This window comes from Gymnodraco acuticeps, unplaced genomic scaffold (assembly GCF_902827175.1).
Source record: "Gymnodraco acuticeps unplaced genomic scaffold, fGymAcu1.1, whole genome shotgun sequence".
NCBI lineage: Eukaryota > Metazoa > Chordata > Actinopteri > Perciformes > Bathydraconidae > Gymnodraco > Gymnodraco acuticeps.
Window position 1 is genome coordinate 1,501,455 of NW_022992001.1, and position 27,775 is coordinate 1,529,229.

Below are 27,775 nucleotides of genomic sequence, written 5' to 3' on the forward strand. Positions count from 1 at the left end.
TCGCTCTTAGCCAATCAGCACTACTTTTATAGCCAGGTGCATTCTTGAGACTAAGCGTCTAGATACCAGAAATCTGCAGCTTGTTGAATGCAGAGACCTCGCGTGCTCATTTAATAAGGGTTTAGCCCAAAAAGCGTAACATTTGAGAACATTAGAAACACGAGATAATGACAAGCACAACTTTCTAATGCCATTTGACTGAAATAATGTTTGGTACACGAGTCCAGCCGTTCGCTTAAACTGAAACTGAAGCCGTTGAAGGAAAGGGTCAAAAACGTATTTTCCATTATGTTCAAATTCAGTTTCAGGAGGGAGAAAGACAAGGAGTTTGTAAGTTTGACGTCTTTTTTTTAAACTAATTAACCGTGTCCTACTTCTAGCTAGCTAAACGTATATCTTACATGTTTTTTTTAAATCATTAAGCTAACATGCATTAACCTGGCGTTAGATAACTTTACGTTCGTAAAACGTTAGCGAAAGCGATATATGTCAGAACTGTTCAAGCTAACATTTGCTAACGCCAGTTTTTGTAACGTTAATAAATTGTGTGGCAACGATGTTCATGCTCAAAACAGTGATTAAACTGAGGCATTCATTAAACTGAGGCATTCATTGTTCATTAACAGCTTTGCTGTTATAGTGGCAGTCAAAGTACATATTGTGACCAATTCATAACAACAGTGGTATTTCTAGTAGGGAAAGCCCACTGCTGTAACTGGCTGTTGTCTGACTACAGGGTTTGCTATCTCAAGTGGTCATGCTGTTTCTCTACCCTTTCCTTTCCATCCCATGTCCCTATTGTTTTTTCCTCAGTGTTGGTGTGACACAATGTCAACCATATGACCCACATAGTGTGTGATAATGTGTCTGTGATGCTGACCCTCTTCCTAACCTCCCCCTTGTGTGTTGTGTAGAAGCATATAGCTCATGGTTTGATCCCTGCTGCCTCCATCGCCCCCAAGCCTGCTGTGCCTCGTACCCCGCCCCCCCACAGCCCAAACCCCTCACCTGAGAGACCCAGGTACCCCACACCTCCAACCAATAACATCCTCTTGTATTGACAATTCCTTCCTTTGGTCCAAATCACATCCTTGTATGCATTAGTACAAAGTTATTTCCTAGTGAATTCAAAAGAAAATACAGATTCACTCTCCTCTCTTATCCCCCCCATAATCAGTGGTTAAAAGAAGTAATCACAACTTTCACTTTAGTATGTTTGTAATAGTGTAGACATACTTTAAAAATAATTCTGTAAAAGTGTGGTTCATGTGTTACAATGACTAGAGTAAACTACAAGTTAATAAATATTTATTTTAAATACTGCTGGGTAGCTTGTTGAATCCCCCCCAGGAATTATTATATCTTATACCATAAAATGACATCTTATTTGTTGGTTATATTTTATATTATTAATCAGAATCTGCAAAGTCAATAAAGCTGACAGCTAAATCGGTTAGAGTTTAAAGTAAACTTTTTCTCTGAAATGTTGTGGAGTTGAATAGCCGACAATGGAAATACTCAAGTTCTACGTACCTCAAAATTGTTTTTTACATATGTTATTTGAGTAAATGTGTCTCCACAGCCTGTGAAAGCAGTGTCTTTTGGGGCAACTAATGGGCAATATTTTCCAAAAGTAGCATTTGTTAGCTCTTAATGGTGAATTTAAGGTAATACCTTCAAACTCAATTAGAAAAAAGGAAAGATATTTTATATAACAAGAACAGCATTTTGTGTACTTATTTTACTCAAAGCATCTGTCTTTCCTTATTTTAATCATGTCTTTACATCAACAGATCAGCCTTAGCAGCAGCCATCTTGTCTTCTTCGCTCACTGGACAGGCGTGGGCCCTCCCCCCTGTCCGGCCGAGGTCTTTCTCTGAGAGCGGCCTATCAGAGTCCTTCATATCTGAACCAAACATCAGTACAGCACTTTTCAACAGGTGAACTCCCTCTGACAAATACACCACAAGAGGTGACTCAACATCACCTATGGCTGTATGTGGGTCACATAAGACAATGGGCCAAAATGCTTTTAAGGTAGAGCAGAAGAAAAAGTTTAAAATGTGATATGTAACATTTTTTTATAATTATGCCTTGACATTAGACTTACTAATATCTTCAAAACACAGGCCTGGTTTCCTTCAGATTTGAATAATCAGAATTAGAATAAGGTTCAATTGCCAAGTAGGGTTACACATACAATGAATTTGCTTTGATGTATAATAGTGTATACACAAATACAGTAAGAGGAATTAACTTGTAAATATAGAATTATTATTAAACCATTTTTTAAAAAAAACTATAAATCCCGACTCGGATAAGCGGAAGAAGATGGATGGATGAATGGACCATAGGAAAAATAAAATACATGCAGTATATCTGAATTGAATTCAATCTATTCTTACCTCCTTCAGAGACAGATGGTCAGAAGATTTGGCTAGCCGACCACGCCTCTCCTCCCCTGACCTATCAGAGGAAGAAGAGTTGCAGGACGAGGACGAGGAAGAGCAGGTGGGGAGTGAAGATGAGCGGGAAGAACATGTTTACCAAACTCTTGGCAAAGGACATAATTGTCCATTCACAGAACCTGTCTATTCCCTGCCACTAAAACACAAGGTGAGATTCTACAGAACAGTCCTATTAGGCGCTTTCACACCAAGTACCTTTCCCAGGAATAGTTCCCGGAACCTTTATTTCCTGGAACTATCTAGTAAATCGCGTTCACACCGGAATAAGTCCAGAGGGAGCCGCTGACGTCACTTCTTCTTCTACTTTGGGTTTACTGGTAGGCCGCAAACAACTTCACGGCATATACTCCGTTGGTGCGCTGGGCTAATGCTAATAATGCTAATGCGAGCAAATAAAATGGCGGCTTCACAAAATAATTTCAGAGTTTTACGGGGCGAGGTTTGCAATCCGCCCAGCCAATCAGAAATTGGAAACTTTTTCTCCCCAGGAAAGTCTCTGCTCTCTAGCAGGGACTAAAAAGGGGTGAAAAGGTAAGCAAAAAGTTCTAGTTCCAGATCTTTTTGGTGTGAACGCAAAATCCCAGGAACTATCGGAACTATTCCTGGGAAAAAGTACTCCGGTGTGAAAGCGCCTATTGTTCTTTGTAAACACTTATTTGACTTGACCAGTGTTATGTTTACTATAGTAGGAACAGCACAGGGGGAACCAATAACTTGATAACGACATGCATAACGAGTTGCAGGTGTGCGCTGCAGGCTGAGACATCGTTAATGTTATTAGTTACACCTGTGCCTTTTTTGCAGTAAGAATATCTGCTTGTGTTTAGAGGGGTTAACTCTTCATCCTTTAATTTGTTTATACGTGTTGCTATTGTCATACCCGTTTGAACCCCTGGGAGGCATAGTTGTACACAGAAAAAAGGTGATGTCATATTTTTCTGTAGAGTAGTGGTGAGTTGTAATTTACTGTTTACTGTACAGGCTCAGAAGTCATTTTAAGTAATTAGTTTGCAGGTTTGAAATATCCTATATGTCTTCCTGAATCATTTGATTTTTATTTAATTTATTTGCCACTTAACATAATTGTGTAGTGTTTGCATGTGATGGTCCAGCAAATCATGTGGTGACATTTTGGTATTTTTCTATCTCTGTAAAATGGACGAAACTGACTTTGAAATTATGATTCATGGTAGTCACTGACAACAAGCCACTCAATTTAAAGGTCTTTCTTTACCCACTCATAGTTATTTGCATGTTGTTTATCTGCAAATTCTATATTTCTGCAAAAAATCACAATGATTATGTCCTAAGAAACGGCTCTCACATGCTTTATTTTTTAGATAAATTATAGATAGATAAATAAACAAATTAAATTAAATAGCAGCGAGGGAGAACCAATTCTACATGTTCTGACCTTTTCTGTTTCGGTAAAAATGTTGGTACGATCAATGTAACTCAAATAATAGCAATAGAGTTCCCAATATAAGATAGAAAGATAAAGAAAACAAATTATACGAGATAAGATATACAATTCAGAAGGGATAATCCTAATTCTCTGGTCTATTAGAGCGGGATATTTAACGGGTTCTGTTATCCTCTTATCAGGTTTGCATTAAAGGTTCTCGTGTAATTCTAGCTCTTCTCCTTCGCATCTCAGAAAGAAATGAACCTTCATTTTTGTTATGATATTAAATATTCCTCATCCACTGCGTTTGAGGAATTGCCTCTGCCAAATTTCAATAGTTTAAATGACATGCAAGTGGTGTATAGAATGCCAAGAAGCCACGCAGGAAGTTGTAGTAGATATCAGACAGTACTCCAAAAACAGTTATAATAGGGCACAGGTCTATTTTTACTTGAAACACCTCTGAAAATATCTTAATCAATCAATGTTTATTTATATAGCCCTTAACCACTAGTCCAATCAAGCGGCAACCTCCAGGTCTAAGTAGTGAAGCCAATGCATTCGTACTACAGCATATTACATTCAATTACATGTCATTATAGCTACCACTTTTATCTGAAGTGACTTACATAGTGACTCACAGCTGCCAATAAATGGAGGATTTCTATAAGTACCTCTTTAATATTTACACACATGTACTTTTACATAGCACTGCGCACACACACACACACACACACACACACACACCAAATGTAGTCTTGTGTTCATTCTTGGACTTGGACTTAAACCAGGGACCCTGCCTGCCGTACCCAAGCCAAGTCCTTTTGGACTAAGCTTCTACCGCCCTCACTGAACGGGCAACTCCTCTGCAAAGATAATCCGGTTGTATAGAAGTCTATGAGAACATTACTCTACTTCTCACTTGATGTATTGGCTCAGTATAGATTTTCCTGATGAGTTTAGGGTCTCATTCACTAGTTTCAAGTATTTTCATTTAGCTACTTATGGTCCAATTTAGAGTTAAAAAAGCATCATATGCTTTAGGGCGGGGCTGCCTTTTGATTGAAGGTTTGTTAATAATGCTGTGTCCTGTTTGGGTGTTGTCTGTGTTTTTGTCTGAGACCTTTAATACCTTCATTGTGTGTTTTCAGTTCATGAAAGTGTTGATGTTTGGTTTCGCATGTTTGGTTGTACTTAGCTCCACCCCTTTCGTGTTACTTCTGGTTCCAAAAAACCGACAGCTACAGCCAAAATGCCAAAATGCCAAACTTAAAAAATGATGGTCCACTTCTTATACTGTATACCTCCTATACATTTTAACTTTGGACGAGCTTCAAAATGTTGATAGATCTAAAGATTTTACAACTGCTACAATCTGGATCTATGACTGGAAATCGCCCTGATAACTGATCCCAATGTAGTATTTTAAACTGTAACGGCCCATGTCTTGCACTGAAAGAGGAAGTGTGCCTTAGTTTTAATCACCTAGATTCTGCTCCAACCACCTACGTTTCTCTAAGACTCTAGGGACATAATCATTGGGATATTGTTCTATACTATTTACAGTATGTCCACGTCCTGTATACTGATACACTGGGTTGCTAACCTTCTTGGTCTCAATGGGCTCTGTTTTCCCTTGTCAGTGTTTTGTCCAGACTATCTAACTTTATTTACCAGTTAGCTGAAGACCTTAATGCAATTCTGAGGACAATATGTTTCTTTTCCTTGTACCATACCCTTACCCATGTGAAAACCAATTATACAAGCCAACATAGTAGATATGTACCCCCATGCAAATGTGATCCATAATCAGGCTATATTTCCCTGCATCATATGAGGATAAATCAACGTAACAGAGAGCCACATCAACGAGCTGGCTTTTGTAATCATTCAGGGTTAAATGCACTTAAGAGTAATTGCACTCAGTTGTCTATTTCATTAAAGTGTGGGCTATATAACAGAGAAGAAAAATAACCCTCTTTATGATGCAATACCACAAACTGCAGCCTGCATATTGACCTTGAACCAAAAACTTGCACCACTGTCGCAATAAAGCAATTCAGTGTATACAAATAAAGTTTATTTTATAATCATGAGTTTGGCCTCAAACCATCATTCCTCAGTCTGCCACATTATTCCTTTTCAAGCTTTCTTTGCTGCTTTCTTGCTATGTTTCAACTGAGACTCTTCCCTCCAGTGAAGACTATGACTCATTCACAATGTGTCTCGCAACAAGAAACGCACTGACAAGATATCATTTTTCCACAGCTTGACAATAGGCATAAATTCAGTGGTCTCGAAAATAGCTTTGCACAAAAGGTTCCAGGCAACAGGGCTTCTGGAAATCTCTATCTGTCCGACTGACAGCCTGTCTGTTTTTTCAGACTAGTACACCGCAGCGGATTCCGATGTCTGGCAGAAGAGTGCCTTCTCCAGGTAAGTGTTTGAACACAGTAGTAACTAACTCATAATTAAATAGGACAACATGCTGGGTATAGAGTGGTACAGGAATGAGTCCTTAAAAACCAAAAATGAGTTAGCATTTTAGCACTTTGGGCTCTCTTGTCTTGAAGTCAATGTTTTTTTTGAACATGTTTGCGGTTATATGTCTAAAACAAGGTCTGTGTTAAACACACGCTTTAAAGATTTTCGTGTTTTATTCTACGACATTAAAATACGTCAAACACCCCACTCGTGAATGTCTTAAGCTTCTACGTGTCATAAAAACAGTCTGCTGCTAACAAGTGACTAAAGGAAACTTCTAAACCTCATCACAGTTATGGTGATGTCATTAGTTTATAGCCTAACATTAGCATTTCACTTCTGACTTTGCATTTACGCTTAAATATCATAAAGTGTGAATATATCTAAATTACCTGTTGTACAAAACTTAGTAAACGTGTGTTTGCCACATTTCATTTCATACCTTTATTTAACCAGGTTGGTCCCATTGAGAGCATAGATCTCTTTTTCAAGGGAGACCTGCAAAAGACCTACAAAGCACATTATGCGAATACTGCAAAATCCAATGGAAAAATCCAATTGCTTTTTTGTCCAGGGAACCCTTGGATCGCTAACTTACTGGTTGGCCTACAAAAATACGTCACACCTGCACCTACTCTCTAGTGTTATCAATTCATATTTGATTGTGGTTTATTTACAGTTGGCCTACATATTGTACAATAAATACAAAACAGCCCAATAGTTTTTGTCCAGTTTCCATATCTGCTAATGGTTACTAGATTGAGTGACGTTAAGAACCAGTCCCTAGCAAACATATTGTCTTTGACAGAGAGTGACTTTTCTAAACCATTAGGGTACTCTCAGTTTACATGCAACATTTACACTAAAACCATTTAAGCTGATGTGACTGCTAATGTAAAGGCAGGGAGGTAACATTCACTTCATCAAGCAATATTGTCTTGGGTGTCAGTAAATACAAAGCAATATCTATTACCAGCTTCCAGTATTATGTAGAGTAAGGGGAACATTGTTAACTTACATAATACACTCTAATAGAGGAGCAAATGCGTTATGAAAACCTGTGGAACAACAAGCGGCCATCACATGTAATTATGTTGGGAGTGTTAGTGTATTGTGTTCTTCAGAATTACACTCTGTTTTAATAACTTTTTTTGATTTACACCTCAATTAAAGTTAATCAACAGAGGTGTTTTTAAAGGGTCATTTAAATAGAGACATTCAATTTAATTTTAGAAACGTCTCCCATACAAAGAAAGAATGGTACACTCCTCCTCAGCCCTAGGGGAAGTGCAAAATGTGAGCTTTTAATCAGCCAAAATGTAGTTTCACAACACACATAATGTAGCCTTACATCATAAATGGAAAGCCTCATTATAGTTGTTATGACCAGAGCTGTCCTCAGGCTTGTGATGGTTGCTAATTCAAATGTTGTATGTGTTCTTACAATGCTCCTACTTTAATCACTAAATTATGAAGCCAAATACAGTTTGGCTGTGCGTCTAAACCTAAAGCAATACATTTAACCATGGACTAAGTCACCTTCACACAATATTACAGAATATGCAATTCAAGTAAAAAGTCATAAAGAAAACACTACACAGGTCTGTAATTGTGTTCATTTACTAATAATGGCATGATGCTATCCCTCAGATCTCCCTGAGGAAACCGTTTTCCAATCTCCAGAAGCCAGCGCTGATTACTCCAAGAAGAAAGCGCCTGTCAGGAAAAGCCCAAGAAGTTTGAAAAAAGACGTGCCATGTAAGTCGCAAAGTAGACTGCTGTGTGTGTGTGTGTCTGCTCGTTATGTTGACTATTCATTTGTCTGTGATGAAGCCAGCTTTTTGGTTATAAAACATCAGTGAAAAGCACAACAAACCAATGCATTCTGATGATGGGAACTATAGTATGTATGTTTTGTACTTTTCATAAACAGCATCTAGAAGCAAGAATATTCCATTTTAGTAAACGTGTTGCAATGTTCTTTATCGAATGAATGTCTATCGTTAGATTGTTTTGAGTGCTCTGCATGCTAGTGACATGATGCATATGTGTCTCTCAGAGTAAGGTATTGGTAGCAATTAGGACAATTGTATACATACATTCAAACAGTAGGTTAGGGTTTCTTCTTTTGTGTCTGTTTTATTCTGTCTTATTGTGATAATAATTATCTGACACTATTTCAAAAATATTCTGTCATACACCCATTATTTGTTTGATTTGAACTCCTGTATCTGATATATTATAATACAGTTGCTAGCTTGATTCCCTAATATAGTCCATGTTATTGCCCAAATAATTTGAAATGACTTATTTCATATATAACAGGTTAATGTGCTATTTGCTTCACAATCATATTTCTCTGTTTACGTGCTGGTCATATATACGGTGGCATATTAGGGACATTATAGGTATAACAAATTAATGATGGAGCTGGACGAAGGAGGAAATATTGTAATTGTCATAACTCATAAGACAGTCATACATTTACAAGAAAAAACATAGATATTTTTGTTTTATAATTCTCAACAAATGTATGAAGAAAAAAAGGAGATATGTTCTCAGTTCTTCTCTTAGAGCCTCCTGGCTCTGTAATTATTATGTTTCATTTGATTTATCCTGTGGAAATTGTCTTTCAAACAGATGCTCCATTGTAGAATGGAATCAAATAAATAAATACAAATATTAATGTTAGCACAATAAATTAGTTTATTTGCTGTGTTGATGTTTTATGTGCATGAATGGACCTAATATGCCTTAACACTTATATATAATAGAGTTTAGGAAAGCACTACATTTTCACATTTTATTCAATTTAAATGTTTTATGTACTGCCATTACAAGTATTTACCTTGCCTTTTACAGCCGCGCTACCCATCCCCACCACAAACCAATCCAGCCAATCCAACATCTCTAAACCCCCCATCCAACAGTCTCCAGGGCCCATTAGGGCGAGCATCGAGGGGCAGCGGGAGGCAGCGTGGGCCTCGCCAGAGAACAACGTGAGAATGGTAGATGAACAAAAGCTGCTGGAGGAGCGGCTGCAGCGGCTGGAGCAAGAGATCAGTAACAGCCAATCCTCGACCAACGCAAGGTCATCTGCAGGTAGAGTGGAGGACCTGCTGGAGAGAGACGAGAGAATGAGTGGGGGAAAAGGGGGATCAATAAAGTGACATAGGGATGAGAAAGGGATAATGAGAGAAGGAATGAAGCAGTGAGTCACAACAGATGCATGTGCAGGGGGTGAGTAAATATGTCTCTGATCCTTGAGCTCCACAGCAACTCCTCGGCATGAGTAAAAGGAGAGAGGGAGGGAGGAATGAGAAAGAAACATGAAAAGGAAAACATCAAATGGAGTAAATAAAAAATAGAAATGGGAAGCAGGTGGACTTGGTGGTGAGAGACTCTTGCCTCCTGGTTGGCAGAAAGGAGCAGCATGGAAAAAGTACTAGAACCATTCTCAGCAAGGGAAGCATGAATTATGTTGCCTTCATTTGACCCCAAGGGTTAATTCTGTTGAAGTCCAGGGTCAGCCAGCAGACCACTTAGAGAGTCGGAGTCATGTTGAAGAAAGACCAAAGCATCCTGCATCTCACCAGCCTGCTCTGTTCCTTTCTCCTGAAACTAGAATAATGATTCGGCTTTTGTAATGTCAATTGTTAGGCCTCTAAGCCTGTGACTTTTCTGTTTGAGAATAATGTTGTTTTTTAAGACTTAACTTAATTCTTCTTGAACTGTCTATTTAACTTTCAGTTTTCTGAATAAGATTAGGGCTGTACAGAATAGTTTGAAGCTTTATTCATAAATTCTTAATAAACATTCAAATGCTTTGCAGATTTGAGATATTTTCGAACCCATTATTCTACACAGGTTCAGATATAATATTATTAGTATTATTTAACTATTTGTAGAGTTGTATCCCAGTGGTGGCTCTGTAGGATTGTTTCCAACTCTAAGTTTAGAGCCGCACGTTGGCCACCAGGGGCAAACATGCTACGGCCCAAAACAGTTGCAGAGAAACGCTTTCAAAAAGATGCAAATATAAAAACACATGTGCCAATACACATGCAAATGAAGAAACATCTTCACCAACTTGACTAAACAAGCGTAACGTTTACTCAAAGTGCAGCATTGACGAAACAATGCAAATAAAAACCGCTGCAAACACAAAACAGCCAGGAACTTTATAATCCCTGAACGTCAAAACGCACTCCGGTCCCAGCTCTGTGCATCACTTTCTAGTGTCCCCGTTTTTGTTGTGATTAAAACACTTTCAGCATTAAAACACCTTCAGCATTAAAACACCTTCAGCATTAAAACACTTTCAGCATTAAAACACCTTCAGCATTAAAACACCTTCAGCATTAAAACACCTTCAGCATTAAAACACTTTCAGCATTAAAACACCTTCAGCATTAAAACACTTTCAGCATTAAAACACTTTCAGCATTAAAACACCTTCAGCATTAAAACACCTTCAGCATTAAAACACTTTCAGCATTAAAACACTTTCAGCATTAAAACACTTCAGCATTAAACACCTCAGCATTAAACACTTTCAGCATAAAACACTTTTCAAACACTTCAGCATTAAAACACCTTCAGCATTAAAACACTTTCAGCATTAAAACACCTTCAGCATTAAAACACTTTCAGCATTAAAACACCTTCAGCATTAAAACACTTTCAGCATTAAAACACCTTCAGCATTAAAACACCTTCAGCATTAAAACACTTCAGCATTAAAACACTTTCAGCATTAAAACACTTTCAGCATTAAAACACTTTCAGCATTAAAACACTTTCAGCATTAAAACACTTTCAGCATTAAAACACTTTCAGCATTAAAACACTTTCAGCATTAAAACACCTTCAGCATTAAAACACCTTCAGCATTAAAACACCTTCAGCATTAAAACACTTTCAGCATTAAAACACTTTCAGCATTAAAACACCTTCAGCATTAAAACACCTTCAGCATTAAAACACTTTCAGCATTAAAACACTTTCAGCATTAAAACACCTTCAGCATTAAAACACCTTCAGCATTAAAACACTTTCAGCATTAAAACACTTTCAGCATTAAAACACTTTCAGCATTAAAACACCTTCAGCATTAAAACACTTTCAGCATTAAAACACTTTCAGCATTAAAACACTTTCAGCATTAAAACACTTTCAGCATTAAAACACCTTCCATTCAGCATTAAAACACCTTCAGCATTAAAACACCTTCAGCATTAAAACACTTTCAGCATTTAAAACACCTTCAGCATTAAAACACCTTCAGCCATTAAAACACCTTCAGCATTAAAAACACTTTCAGCATTAAAACACCTTCAGCGTTAAAAACACTTTCAGCATTAAAACACCTTCAGCATTAAAACACTTTCAGCATTAAACAAACACTTCAGCATTAAAACACCTTCAGCACATTTAAGCACCTTTCAGCATTAAAACACCTTCAGCGTTAAAACACTTTCAGCATTAAAACACCTTCAGCATAAAACACTTTCAGCATTAAAACACCTTCAGCATTAAACACCTTCATACATTAAAACACCTTCAGCATTAAACACCTTCAGCATTAAAACACTTCAGCATTAAAACATCTTCAGCATTAAAACACTTTCAGCATTAAAACAACTTTCAGCATTAAAACACTTTCAGCATTAAAACACCTTCAGCATTAAAACACTTTCAGCATTAAAACACTTTCAGCATTAAAACACTTTCAGCATTAAAACACCTTCAGCATTAAAACACTTTCAACATTAAAACACCTTCAGCATTAAAACACCTTCAGCATTAAAACACTTTCAGCATTAAAACACTTTCAGTATTAAAACACCTTCAGCATTAAAACACTTTCAGCATTAAAAACACTTTCAGCATTAAAACACTTTCAGCATTATAAAACACTTTCAGCATTAAAACACTTCAACATTAAAACAACCTTCAGCATTAAAACCACCTTCAGCATTAAAATACACTTTCAGCATTAAAACACTTTCAGCTATTAAAACACTTTCAGCATTAAAACACTTTCAGCATTTAAACACTTTCAGCATTAAAAACTTTCAGCATTAACACACTTTCAGTATTAAAACACCTTCAGCATTAAAACACTTTCAGCATTAAAACACTTTCAGCATTAAAACACTTTCAGCATTAAACACCTTTCAGCATTAAAACACTTTCAGCATTAAAAACACTTTCAGCATTAAAACACTTTCAGCATTAAAACACTTTCAGCATTAAACAAACATTCAGCATTAAAACACCTTCAGCCATTAAAAACACCTTCAGCATTAAAACACTTTCAGCATTAAAACATTACATTTCAGCATAAAACACTTTCAGCATTAAAACACCTTCAGCATTAAAACACTTTCAGCATTAAAACACCTTCAGCATTAAAACACTTTCAGCATTAAAACACTTTCAGCATTAAAACACTTTCAGCATTAAAACACTTTCAGCATTAAAACACTTTCAGCATTAAAACACCTTCAGCATTAAAACACCTTCAGCATTAAAACACTTTCAGCATTAAAACACTTTCAGCATTAAAACACCTTCAGCATTAAAACACCTTCAGCATTAAAACACTTTCAGCATTAAAACACCTTCAGCATTAAAACACTTTCAGCATTAAAACACTTTCAGCATTAAAACACTTTCAGCATTAAAACACTTTCAGCATTAAAACACTTTCAGCATTAAAACACTTCAGCATTAAAACACCTTCAGCATTAAAACACTTTCAGCATTAAAACACTTTCAGCATTAAAAACCCTTCAGCATTAAAACACTTTCAGCATTAAAACACTTCAGCATTAAAACACTTTCAGCATTAAAACACCTTCAGCATTAAAACACTTTCACTATTAAAACACTTTCAGCATTAAAACACTTTCAGCATTAAAACACTTTCAGCATTAAAACACTTTCAGCATTAAAACACTTTCAGCATTAAAACACCTTCAGCATTAAAACACTTTCAGCATTAAAACACTTTCAGCATTAAAACACCTTCAGCATTAAAACACCTTCAGCATTAAAAACACCTTCAGCATTAAAACACCTTCAGCATTAAAACACCTTCAGCATTAAAACACTTTCAGCATTAAAACACTTTCAGCATTAAAACACCTTCAGCATTAAAACACTTTCAGCATTAAAACATCTTCAGCATTAAAACACTTTCAGCATTAAAATACTTTCAGCATTAAAACACTTTCAGCATTAAAACACCTTCAGCATTAAAACACTTTCAGCATTAAAACACTTTCAGCATTAAAACACCTTCAGCATTAAAACACCTTCAGCATTAAAACACTTTCAGCATTAAAACACTTTCAGCATTTAAAACACCTTTCAGCATACAGCACCTTCAGCATATTTAAACACTTCAGCATTCAAACAACTTTCCAGCATTTAACAACACCTTCAGCCATTAAAACACATTCAGCATTAAAAACACCCTTCATGCATTAAAACACTTCACAGCATTAAAACCACCTTCAGGCATTATAAAACCTCAAAATAAAAACACCTTTCAGCATTTAAAACACATTTCAGCATTAAAACACCTTTCAGCATTAAAACACCTTCAGCATTAAAACCAACTTTCCGCCATTTAAAAAACACCTTCCAGCATTAAAACACCTTCAGCATTAAAACCCTTTCAGCATTACACTTTCACATAAACACATTTCAGCATTAAAAAACACTTCATTCAGCCATTAAAATCACCTTCAGCATTAAAACACCTTCAGCATTAACGACCTTCAGCCATAAAAACACTTTCATTCAGCATTAACAACACTTTCAGCATTAAAACACCTTCAGCATAAAACACCTTCACAGCATTACAACACCACTTCAGCATTTAAAACACTTTCCAGCATTAAAACACTTTCAATCAGCATTAAAACACTTTCAGCATTAAAACACCTTCAGCATTAAAACACACCTTCAGCATTAAAACAAACCTTCAGCATTAAAACACCTTCAGCATTAAAACACTTTCAGCATTAAACACTTTCAGCATTAAAACACCTTCAGCATTAAAACACTTTCAGCATTAAAACATCTTCAGCATTAAAAACACTTCAGCATTAAAATACTTTCAGCATTAAAACACTTTCAGCATTAAAACACTTCAGCATTAAAACACTTTCAGCATTAAAACACTTTCAGCATTTAAAACACTTCAGCATTAAAACACCTTCAGCATTAAAACACTTTCAGCATTAAAACACTTTCAGCATTAAAACACCTTCAGCATTAAAGCACTTTCAGCATTAAAACACTTTCAGCATTAAAACACTTTCAGCATTAAAACACCTTCAGCATTAAAACACCTTCAGCATTAAAACACTTTCAGCATTAAAACACTTTCAGCATTAAAACACTTTCAGCATTAAAACACTTCAGCATTAAAACACCTTCAGCATTAAAACACCTTCAGCATTAAAACACTTTCAGCATTAAAACACCTTCAGCATTAAAACACTTTCAACATTAAAACACCTTCAGCATTAAAACACCTTCAGCATTAAAACACTTTCAGCATTAAAACACCTTCAGCATTAAAACACTTCAGCATTAACAACCTTCAGCATTAAAACACCTTCAGCATTAAAAACACTTTCAGCATTAAACACTTCTTCAGCATTAAAACACTTTCAGCATTAAAACACCTTTCAGCATTAAAACACTTTCAGCATAAAAAACCTTCAGCATTAAAACACCATTCAGCTTAAACAAAACACCTTCAGCATTAAAAGAAACACTTTCAGCATTAAAAACACTTTCAGCATTAAAACACCTTCAGCATTAAAACACTTTCAGCATTAAAACACCTTCAGCATTAAAAACACCTTCAGCATTAAAACACTTTCAGCATTAAACACTTTCAGCATTAAAACACTTCAGCATTAAAACACCTTCAGCATTAAAACACCTTCAGCATTAAAACACCTTCAGCATTAAAACACCTTCAGCATTAAAACACTTTCAGCATTAAAACACTTTCAGCATTAAAACACCTTCAGCATTAAAACACTTTCAGCATTAAAACACTTTCAGCATTAAAACACCTTCAGCATTAAAACACTTTCAGCATTAAAACACCTTCAGCATTAAAACACCTTCAGCATTAAAACACCTGCAGCATTAAAAAAAACAAACGTTTTTATTGCTACACATGTTTGTTCAATTTGTTTAATGTTTCCTAAATGTGTTGTCAAGTTGGTGAAGAGGTTTCTACATTTGCATGTGTTTTGGTACATTTGTGTTTTTATATCTACATCGTTTTTTTAAAGTGAAGCGCATGTCTCCTAATGGAAGTGTTTTGGGCCGTTGCATTTGCCCCTGTTGGCCTCCATAGGGCTGTTTTCACATTTTATTGACCACATATCATTTCCCAAATACAAAACATGTTCTTGCCTAACCATATTTTCTGCTTTAACCTATATTTGTTGGAGTTAGACTTTCAAAAACAAAATTTTCACAGTGGTCTAAAAACAGTCTTCATCCCAAAAAGTGCCAAATGCACCTGTATTACTGGGCTGGTCTAGCAGCAATCTAACAGCACCATATATCACATTTATACACCACAATAAAATATGATACAATCATAAAACATAACAAATATTAAAAACTTAATTCCAAAACCTCAACAAAAGATATGAATGTAAAAAAAGACATTGGGTACAGTCCTAAATAAGAGTGATATTTATTGTTTCCAAAATATGGAAGCCTTTAAACTGATTTGCTTTGTTTACAGGCAGCCATGCAGAGCTGCTGAATCTGAGGCAACACGCTCAGGAGCTGGTGGATGAAAATGATGCCCTCAAACTGACAGTTCACCGCCTGAATGTGGAGCTGAGTCGCTACCAAACCCAGTTCAGACCGTTGTCCAAACAGGAGGTATGACTTGCTGCACGAGAACACATCTGCTTTAAAGAGTAGAATCTCGTCTCACTCAAACTCACACATTGACAATCCATGAATGAGTCCTCCTGGTAGTGTAATGTAGGTAAATGGACTGTATTTATATAGCGCTTTATCCACTTTTTACGCTTTACATTTACAAGTCATCATTCACTCAGTGCACACACCGTCTGCCTTGGGATTTAAGGATAGATCGACATGTTGACTGCATGAGATAGTCATAGGCTCCTTCCTCTTCTCAACTGAATTCTGGTCGATTAGCCTTTAAAAGCTGTAGAACTGTCCCCTTATTTTATTTATCAGCCTTTATCACTCCAGCCATAATTGAATTATCTTTTTTTTTAATCTCAGCCATGAATATTGTAATCGGCCATGTGTGTATCTATCTATGTGCTGTTTCAGATGAATCCCCCATACTATTGGACCAATCAGCCTCAAAAAATATATTTAAAACATATTATTTTAGGCCACTAAAGCTTTTATTGGACACATTTTAAGACCAACTGGATGACACATGTTAGTGTTCCCCGAGTTGGATTCAAACCCCAGTTCTCATCAGCAGGGACAGAGGCCCCACATTTATGGCTGCTAAAAAAATGAATACATTTGACCGTTCTATACCATCATTGACTGCTAACTCCTCCCTACACTTAACACGCCAATAATGGCTAACAGCTAATGGAACTAAACCATTTGTATTAGTCGTTGCCTGTCCTCAGGGGGAAGATGGAGAAAGAAATCGGGGATAAGCAGTCTGTAGACTCTGCATATTATGTTCACATCTAACTCGCGCACTAAAGGTTTATTTCGTTGGTGATTGTTGGAACACTGGAAAGATCTGAACAAGTGGCTTTCAATCATTTTCATTTTGTTTCTGTTAAGATCTAATTAATAGAGTGTTTGGCTGACTTTTAAACAGGGAGAATAGGTGTAAGAATATTTATTTTCTTGACGTTTGTTTTTTTGGTTAATTTACACTTAAAAAAGAAAAATTGCTCATGGCTGTCTTTTGGGGGCAGCTGAGTATAACTGAGTTTAACTCGGTTATACTCAGCTGAAGCTCAGCCTGTCTTGGGAACTGGAGGGTCTCCGGTTCAGACCAAGAATGGAAGGTGTATTGGTACTCTCCAAAGTGGAGCAAGGCAGCAGACCCCCTCACCGCTCCCCAGGCGCTCTATAGAAGCTGCCCAACGCCCCTACACACTGCTGTGCCGTGCGGTGATGTGTACATGTGCGTGATGGTCATATAGGATTTGATTCAAACCCACCACTTTCTTAAAATGTATCCTTGTGTGACTTTTTTTCTTTTCTTTAGGGCTACCAAAATATATATTGCTTTTTACTTCCTCAACATGTTTATGGTGTTTTAATTAGCAACTATAGATAATAACAAAGTAGAGAAGCACATTTCGATTTGCAGACAGTTACAAATGTTTTTTTTGTGTAAAAAGTGTATCTGAAGTCCCAAAGTAAGAAACACCTGTCTTTACTGAGTGTACTTTTCTAGTTCTGTACTGCAAAGTTCTTCCCTTAGTCTAATTTGATTTTATACTGAATCTATTTCCAGTGCACTTTATTTTCACAGCAAGACTTTAAGATAGAAATAATGTTCCTTTTTGTCTGTCCTTCCAACTGATTTGTTGCACTAAAGGACTTTCTTTTTCCTGTCTTGGCTGTGTGTCCGCTCGGGGTTGTTGTGTGTGTCACACGGCAGAAGAAAGCTGGCCTGTGCTGTTTGATCATGGCTACCTCACGCTGTGTGTTCACAGCAAGACATCTCCTGCCCTAATCACTAGCATGTCGCTTGATGTGCCTGCCAGCCCTCATTACTGCAGCTGAAGTGTAGCTGGTGAAAGGAATATATAACGGATAAGATTAGGGAGAAAGTATACGGTAGTATGATGCAGCGATATGAAATGGGGTGACTCTGAATGGGTTTAATTGGCTGAGACAGAACTGTCTGCCTCCATAGATCACACATTTTCTTTTTATTCCCCATTTTTTCTTCTTTCTTAATCCTCTGGTTCTATCAACACATTTTCATATATATATATTCAATTTGTGTGAAAGACTACATTTATAGCTGCCACATTAACCAATGCTATGATGGTATGATGACTTTTTTCCTCCTCTCTTTTACTGTTTCTTATCCAGAGCTCCAGAATCAGCAGCTTACCAAAGACAGACTCCCCTCCTCCCGGGCTGGTTAGTAACTTTATGTAGCTGTACAGTACATGACTTTATTATGGCAGGGTGGTAGTCCAACCATATGGCTAGTTCATATTCACATTTAGCTCATACATCTGATTAAGATAGGATATGATATACCTCTATGGATCCCCATAGGGCAATTCAGGTATTACAGCAGCAACAGGAATAACATTGAAACACAGAATAGTACAGGTAGTAGTTAAAGTCATGCTTCAGTTTAAGATTCACCCTGTAATAGATGTAAAACATGTGATGGAGCATTACTAACCTGACTTAGATGGTTTGTTTCACCAAACCATCTAGGAAAGCTCCATTGGAAGCCATTTGGAAAGGGCAGGCCTATATAGCCTACCTATGGAGAACCAGATGTGTGTAAATTACTGTTCATGGTCATCTGAAAACAAATGCCGGTGTCGAACACACACACACACACACACACACACACACACACACACACACACACACACACACACACACACACACACAATACTGTTTCCATAGTAACACACTGATACTTTCCAACTGCTACTGAGTTAGTGTGAAGGTAAAGTGTCACAGAAAGTAGGGCTGCTCAATTAATCGTATTTTAATCGCAATTATGGCTTGCAACGATTACAAAAACAACGTAATAAAACGATTATTTTTTTATTTAATTAATTATTTTTAAATTGGTTTTTCAGTTGAATTATACTTAAAGTTCAGGGTAATCAACTGTTAAAAACATACTGTTCAAAAAATAAATCAATAAATTGATATTTTCAAAGTAAATGGATAATCGTTTTTAATAACCGTGATATCAATTATTGACCCAAATAATCGAGATTATGATTTTTGCCGTAATCGAGCAGCCCTAACAGAAAGGACACATAATATGATTGTATGAGTTTAAGCACAGACTGCAGGTCTGTGCTTAAACTCAATTATGTCCTTATTGTCTGCTACGATATCATTTCAAAACTAATATATTAACAGCATGAAAGGAATGACATTATGTTACGATGTCAGGCACTTAGGATGTTGGACCCAATTGCAGACAGGGAGACAGAGGTAAAGTATTGGTAAGATACTTTATTTTTCCAATAAAACACGATGAACAAAAAAAGGTCACTAACTAATCTCAGGATGAGATGACAAAAAATGAGACCAAAAGGAAAATCGCTCACGTAGTGAGGAACAAAACTATTCTTGAACACAAAAGAGCATAGACCTGACCATGACAAGAGACAATACGAACTGACACTGAACACTGGGAGACAGGGGAATTTAAACACAGGGTAACTAGACACAGCTGGGAACTAACGACAGACATGAAAACACAGGGAAAAGAGACCAGACAATATCCAGGGAGAAAAACATGACAAGGAGAACGGAAAAAAAACACCCACACCTAGACATAGAAACGTGACATGACATAATAATCCTGACAGAACCCCCCCCCCCCCTCAAAAAAAAATTAAAAAAAATCCAAAAGGTCCAGCAGGGTGGGTGGAGGAGGTCCGGAGGACGGGCCTTGACTGACAGCCGGGGGTAAGGCAGAAACCATGGATGGGGTCTCGGGCGGACGGCCCGGGGGCAAGGCAGAGTTAAAAAAGGGGAACTCGGGCGGACGGCCCGGGGGCAAGGCAGAGTTAAAAAACGGGGTCTCGGGCGGACAGCCCGGGGGCAAGGCAGAGTTCGAGGAGGGGCGAAGACCACAGCTCTCAGGGGACCGGGCAGGAGCCGGTGTTGACCGGACAGTAACCAGAGCTGGTGGAACAGGTGTCGGCAAGATTCCCCACGGAAGAGGACAAGGAGTTGGCAGGACCCCCGGCAGGAGAGTAGTCGGTTGGGCCTGCAACGGCACAGGACATAGGATTGGCAGGACCCCCGGCAGGAGAGTAGGCGGCGGGACCTCCAACGAGACAGGACAAAGGGTTGGCAGGATCCCCGGCAGAAGAGTAGTCGGCGGGGCCTCCAACGGGACAGGACACAGGGTTGGCAGGACCCCCGGCAGGAGAGTAGTCGGCGGGGCCTCCAACGGCACAGGACTTAGGGTTGGCAGGACCCCCGGCAGAAGAGTAGTTGGTGGGGCCTCCAACGGAACAGGACACAGGGTTGGCAGGACCCCCGGCAGAAGAGTAGTCGGCGGGGCCTCCAACGGCACAGGACATAGGGTTGGCAGGACCCCCGGCAGAAGAGTAGTCGGCGGGGCCTCCAACGGGACAGGACACAGGGTTGGCAGGACCCCTGGCAGGAGAGTAGTTGGCGGGGCCTCCAACGGCACAGGACTTAGGGTTGGCAGGACCCCCGGCAGAAGAGTAGTCGGCGGGGCCTCCAACGGCACAGGACAAAGAGTTGGCAGGACCCCCAGCGGAACCTCCAACAACACTTGAGTAGGGACTTGAGTGGGAACTCGAGAGAGGGCTTGAGAGGGAACTCGAGAGGAAACTTGAGAGTTGACTTGAGAGGTGACCTGAGAGGAATCTCGAGAGGGAACTTGATCGGAGACTCGAGAGGTGACTTGAGAAGGAACTGGAAAGGAGACTTGAGAGGGAACTGGAGAGGGGACTTGAGAGGGAACTCGAGAGGGGACTCAAGAGGGGACTTGAGAAAGAACTGGAGAGGAGACTTGAGAGGGAACTCCAGAGGAGACTCGAGAGGGAACTCGATAGGAGAGTCGAGAGGGGACTCGAGAGGGGACTTGAGAAGGAACTGGAGAGGAGACTTGAGAGGGAACTCGAGAGGGGACTTGAGAGGGAACTCGAGAGGAGACTCGAGAGGAGACTTGAGAGGGAATTTGAGAGGGGACTCGAGAGGGGACCTGAGAGGGAACTCGAGAGGGAACTTGAGAGGGAACTTGAGAGTTGACTTGAGAGGTGACCTGAGAGGAATCTCGAGAGGGAACTTGATCGGAGACTCGAGAGGTGACTTGAGAGGGGACTTGAGAAGGAACTGGAGAGGAGACTTGAGAGGGAACTGGAGAGGGGACTCGAGAGGGGACTCGAGAGGGGACTTGAGAAAGAACTGGAGAGGAGACTTGAGAGGGAACTCGAGAGGAGACTCGAGAGGGAACTCGAGAAGGAACTGGAGAGGAGACTTGAGAGGGAACTCGAGAGGGGACTTGAGAGGGAACTCGAGAGGAGACTCGAGAGGGAACTCGAGAGGAGACTCGAGAGGGAACTCGAGAGGGGACTCGAGAGGGAACTCGAGAGGGAACTCGAGAGGGGACTCGAGAGGGGACCTGAGAGGGAACTCGAGAGGGAACTGGAGAGGAGACTTGAGAGGGGACTGGAGAAGAGACTGGAGAGGGAACTCGAGAGGGGACTCGAGAGGGGACTCGAGAGGGGACCTGAGAGGGAACTGGAGAGGAGACTTGAGAGGGGACTCGAGAGGGGACTGGAGAAGAGACTGGAGAGGGAACTCGAGAGGGAACTCGGGAGGTGAGTTGAGAGGGAACTCGGGAGGTGAGTTGAGAGGGAACTCGGGAGGGAACTCGGGAGGTGACTTGAGAGGGAACTCGAGAGGAGACTCGAGAGGGGACTTGAGTCGGTCGGTACGCCGACAGGACACGGGGAGCTGGCGTCGGCTGGAGAGCCAGCAGGAGACGAGGTGCTGGAGTCGGCCGGTACACCGACAAGACTCGGGGAGCTGGTGCTGGCTGGAGAGCCAACCGGAGACGAGGTGCTGAGTCGGCCGGTACAACGACAGGACACAGGGAGCTGGCGTCGGCTGGAGAGCCAGCAGGAGACGAGGTGCTGGAGTCGGCCGGTATGCCGACAGGACTCGGGGAGCTGGCGTCGGCCGATGAGTCAACAGGTGACGAGGAGCTGGAGTCGGGACAATGACTGCTGGGGCCGGTACTTGAGCCGGAACCATGGCTGCTGGGCCCGGTACTTGAGCCGGAACCATGGCTGTATGGGCCATCTCTGGTGCAGGGACCATGGCTGCATGGGCCGATTCTGGAGCCGGAAACATGGCTGTAAGATCCAGTTCTTGAGCCGGAAACATGGCTGTAAGATCCAGTTCTGGAGCCGGAAACATGGCTGTAAGGTCCGGAGCTGAAGCCTGGATCATGGCTGTGTGGGCCGGTTTTGGAGCCGGAAACATGGCTGTAAGGTCCGGTTCTGGAGCAGGGACCATGGCTGCTGGGGCCGGCACTGGAGCCGGAACCATGGCTGCTGGGCAAGGAACCGGAACACGGATCCATGGCTGTGTGGGATGGTACTGGAGCACGGAACCATGGCTGCTGGGGCCGGCACTGGAGCCGGAACCATGGCTGCTGGGCAAGGAACCGGAACACGGATCCATGGCTGTGTGGGATGGTACTGGAGCACGGTACCATGGCTATGTGGGATGGTACTGGAGCACGGAACCATGGCTGCTGGGGCCGGAACCATGGCCGCTGGGGCCAGAACTGGGACCGGAATCATGGCTCTTGGGGCTCGGGCTGCTAGCCTGGACTTGCGACTCCTTCTCTTAGAAGCCGCCTGAAGGCTCCGTGGACCTCCAAAAGCCAGACGAGTTCCAGAAAACGACTCCTGGACAGGAGCAGGAACTGGGGCAGAAGCATGGGTTGACCCCAGACGGAACACACCGAGACGTCTGCAGTCAGCAGGCTGGAAATCACACATCCAGAGGAAGTTCAACATCCAGCCAGGTACGAATTTCACCAAGTCTGGTTTCTCCATAGCCAACCGGTGCGCCTCTACCAGAGCGGCCTCCCTCTGCAGAACACTGGACGCTCCCTTCCACCAATCATAGCAGCATGCCAAATAAAAGGAAAAATGTTGTAGCTCCACCTCAAAAGGATCATCTGCTGGGTCCATTTCTCGTCAGTTCGTTCTGTTACGATCTCAGGCACTTAGGATGTTGGACCCAATTGCAGACAGGGAGACAGAGGTAAAGTATTGGTAAGATACTTTATTTTTCCAATAAAACACGATGAACAAAAAAAGGTCACTAACTAATCTCAGGATGAGATGACAAAAAATGAGACCAAAAGGAAAATCGCTCACGTAGTGAGGAATAAAACTATTCTTGAACACAAAAGAGCATAGACCTGACCATGACAAGAGACAATACGAACTGACACTGAACACTGGGAGACAGGGACATTTAAACACAGGGTAACTAGACACAGCTGGGAACAATCAGGGAATTAGACACACCAGGGAACTAACGACAGACATGAAAACACAGGGAAAAGAGACCAGACAATATCCAGGGAGGAAAACATGACAAGGAGAACGGAAAAAAAAACACCGACACCTAGACATAGAAACGTGACACGACATAATAATCCTGACACATTATCATGTAAACTATCATCTCAAGGTTCAACGGTTTTAATGTCAGATACACAGCTACAGTGCATTCAAATCTTGGGTCAAAGGTTCCTCCAACAATGCAACATAAATATAAATATAAATAAGAAATAACACAAAAACAATCAATAAAAAAAGTGCAAGCTCAGGAGTTTAGAAGTCTAATGGGCTGTGGGATAAAACTGTCCCAGAGTTGAGTGGTTTCTAGTCTCTGGAATTGACTCATGTTAAACATGATTCAAGTGGGCAATTTAATAAATTACTGGAACGTTTTCTGACAGCGTTAACAGCGTTAACTAGCTTAACATGTGTCCTACCAACTTAACTCATCAATACTTACAAAAACAGTGTTTGTCCTGTAACTGTACAAGACACCCCCCAGGACTAAACATATATATTATTCAAATGCCAAATTAGAGCCAAATCTCCATTTCGGTGTTTTCCCTCCTGTAAAGCCATTTGTGGCTAGCTGCCGTTAAATGCTACGGAGCACTGCCCTCATTCCATGAACTAGACAACTGTCTGTGGTTAGTTCAGAAGTCTGTAGTCTGTACAGTCTATGGCAGTGGTTCTCAAACTTTTTCTGTCATTCCCCACTTTGATCAGGTGGGCCTTTTCAAGCCTCACCTGTCTCTCGTCGCTCCAATAAAATGGTAGGCCAAGCTTAAAATTGCCAAATGTATCGTTCTATAACAATATAAAAAAAATATATCTATAACAAATAACAACAGTTCCAAAAATATAGAAAAAGGGCCTACTATATGCCATCGGGAGATTCAGGACTTTTCCCGGTGGGCTGCTGCCGTTGGTGGGCCGCTGGCTCTGGCATAGGTGGGCCGTGGAATTTCACAGCGCCGCTGCGCCGGTACCACCGCCGCAAACACCCTCCGTTGCGAGGCTCCAGGAGTGGAGTGCACCAGCTAGGCGTAAAAAAGTAGGGCTTAACTCTAACGTCGGGCTTAGCTACGTCCGACGTAGTGATTCGAATTTACACCGAGTGCACCAAGCCTGACTAGTCTCGGGCGTAGCTGCGCCTGGTCTTAAAATGCGCGGCCACGTGAATACACGCAGTACACACAATACAACAGTAATTGTTGCCAAGCAACGCCATTTTACCATTTTACAGACTCAGAGGACCGCAGAGAAGAGGGAATTCCCACACCCACAGCGTCAGCAATGACTCAAGGGGAATCCCAAATGGCCACACACCCCGAAAGAGAAAGAGGGATTTGTCAGAGCTACAGCGGGAACTGACGGAGAAATAAATCGTTCGTGTGGAGGTGGAGACCGTCAAATTGAGAGCGGAACACGAACAAATTGAGCTGGAGAAGGAGAAATTGAGACTCTTCTTAATGCCCTTTCATTGTTAAACATGTAAACAAGACGCCCTGCCATCGTTAATATCCTTCTTGCCTGTTTTACGTTACTATGGATACTAGTCTGTCTTTCCAATTTACGCCTGCTCCATACTAGGCGTAAAAGTTACACCCGGGCGCAACGCATACAGGGCTTAAGTCTAAGTCAGGGGTGCCCAACCTTTTTTGAACCGAGAGCAACTTTTAAAGTTGCCAGTCTGCCGAGATCTACCAGTCCAAATAGAGAGGCGTAGCCATTACTGACAGCCTACTACCAGGTAAATACACACTACTGCTTGTATAAAACTGACCTTTGTACGATTAATACTCCATAAAATACTGCAGATCCTTTATCTTACCTGCTCTTTCTAATCTACACACATACAAGTATTTAACTGAAGTTACACAACAGTGTTGTTGATACAGAGTTGGAGTTTATTCACACGTCACTACAGTGCTGCCACATATGACACAGGAAAAAAAGAAAAGACTCTGAACCCTTTATTTGCCATTATATAAAAATAGTGTTGCTACAAAAGTATAAATTAGGCTTACTAATAAGACAACTCAGATCTGAAGCTACACAGGAATCTGCTGCCAACGTGCAATAAAAAAGACAAAATTAATAGAATCAAACCCTTTTTTTGTTGCATTTTAGTAAATTATAAAAAGAAATGCCTTTAATATAGGATGCAAGCAACACTAGTTTCTTAACCTGAATTGATGATAGACTATAATCAATTTAAGTTTGCATTCTTATACCATTTTGTACAATAATTATAATGAATACTTTCAAACAAACTAAAACTTACAGCTGATTAATAACGGTATCCAACTTGAGTTTTTATTATATCAAAAACCTGTTGAAATGCTTCTGTTATTTTTACTGTCCCCAAAAGCGCGTCGGCAGCCTCCAGGAAAGCTTCTTTCACAACTTCGCCGTCTTTGAAAGACTTCATGTGTTTCACAAGAACGTGACTGACACGATAAGATGCTATGGTAGCAGCCTTGCTCTTGTTGTTGGGCCTGGTGAAAATGGACTGCTGTGCATTTAGCTGTCCTTTCAGGCCCCTCTCCTTTTGGGAGCGTAGGGCAGAATCAGGAGGGAATTCCGTCTCGTAGCGTTTGTGCACTGTTTTGAAATGCCGCTCCTAAATTACCCTTCTTCGATAAAGCCACACTCGCATTGCAGATGAGACAGATGGACTTTGAATTGGAATAGATACAAAAATAATCATCCTCCCACTCGGAGTGAAAATTATATATTTTGGGCTTTTTTGCTTCTGCCATAATTGCGGTCTTGTGTGTGTGCGGACTGTCACTCCTGTTGTTGACACGGACAACGTCAGCGAAATAGTGCCCACTGCCGACCAGCCACGCCCCGACACATGGGGTCTAGCCGGCCAATCACAAAGCTTTGATGCGTTCAAGTGCATTATTCTGGCACGGGAAGATTATGTTACAGGAGATTAACGATAAAACAGAATATTGTTGTTCTATTTTTAGACACATCTCGCGATCGACTGGGAATCTCCCTGCGATCGACCGGTCGATCGCGATCGACTGGTTGGGCACCCCTGGTCTAAGTGGTGCACTAGTCATAACTTTAGTTTGGTCTTAACCTTCGGTTCTACGTCGGACGTAGAGTTACGCCCAGCTTACGCCCAGCTGGTGCACTCCACTCCGGGGGCTCCGGCGCAGCGGCGCCGTGAAAGTCCACCGCCGTTGCGAGTCTCCGGCTGTAACAGTCCACTACTGCCCGCGAGGACCCAGGTTCGATTCCGGCCTGAGGTCCAAAACATTAATAAAAAAATAATCTCCCGTTCATCGCATCCATTCGCGACCCACCTATCACATCTCTGCGCCCCACCAATGGGGCGGGCCCCACCCTTTGAGAAACACTGGTCTATGGTAATAACAGCAGGACAGTGTGGGTATGTTATTTAAACTGGTAAAGTCATGTAACCATAATCTGCTACTCCTCTACTTCACCACCAGATTACTCCATGGTAAGAGTTCTAATCTTGTATTGGGTTGTGCACCAACCATCCATAAAAAGTGTTGTCAATGGCTCTTGCTGTGTTTTGCCTGTTTCGACACCCATGACGTCAGCTCGGTTACTTCGATATAAGTGGGGACATTGTATTACAGTACGGGTAAAGTTATGACGTTACATTTTCAGGAAATAATGAATATGATGATACATAGCTGGTATCGTAGTTTGGCCCAGATTCACATTTTAGAAGGAAGAGTGTGCTTTATCCTTCGGAAAATCAAAGCAGGGGTTCAAGAGGTTCATTATGTGTCCACAGTGACTGGAATCATGCCGAATAAATGAATAAAATGAAGCCCATTTGCACCCAGTATAGGTCAAATCTACCAACCACTGTGACTGGTGGGCTGAAAAGTGATTTTCCTGCCTCAAATAAGCACTTTATGGAAATATATTCATGGCTTTGATGTTGTAGCTAATTGTGGCTCATTACTCTTTGTACCTGTTTGTAGCTCGACATGAAGTATTTATCTCCCCTGCTGCTGGCCTATGAGGACAGGATGAGCGAGAAAGATGCACTTCTGCAAACCACTGAG

At 40.6% G+C, this 27,775-nt stretch overlaps 1 protein-coding gene across 1 annotated transcript; it reads left to right on the forward strand.

Annotated features, from left to right (window-relative positions):
* Window positions 1-54: 54 nt before the first annotated feature.
* On the forward strand, window positions 55-27,775 carry cep89 (centrosomal protein 89; the record flags this gene model as incomplete). Its single annotated transcript, XM_034201266.1, is given in 10 exon segments — window positions 55-330; window positions 915-1,021; window positions 1,794-1,940; window positions 2,415-2,616; window positions 6,258-6,309; window positions 8,008-8,115; window positions 9,220-9,459; window positions 16,151-16,293; window positions 18,472-18,522; window positions 27,692-27,775. Coding segments are annotated over 10 exon segments (1,176 nt in total), but the record flags the coding sequence as incomplete, so codon positions are not given.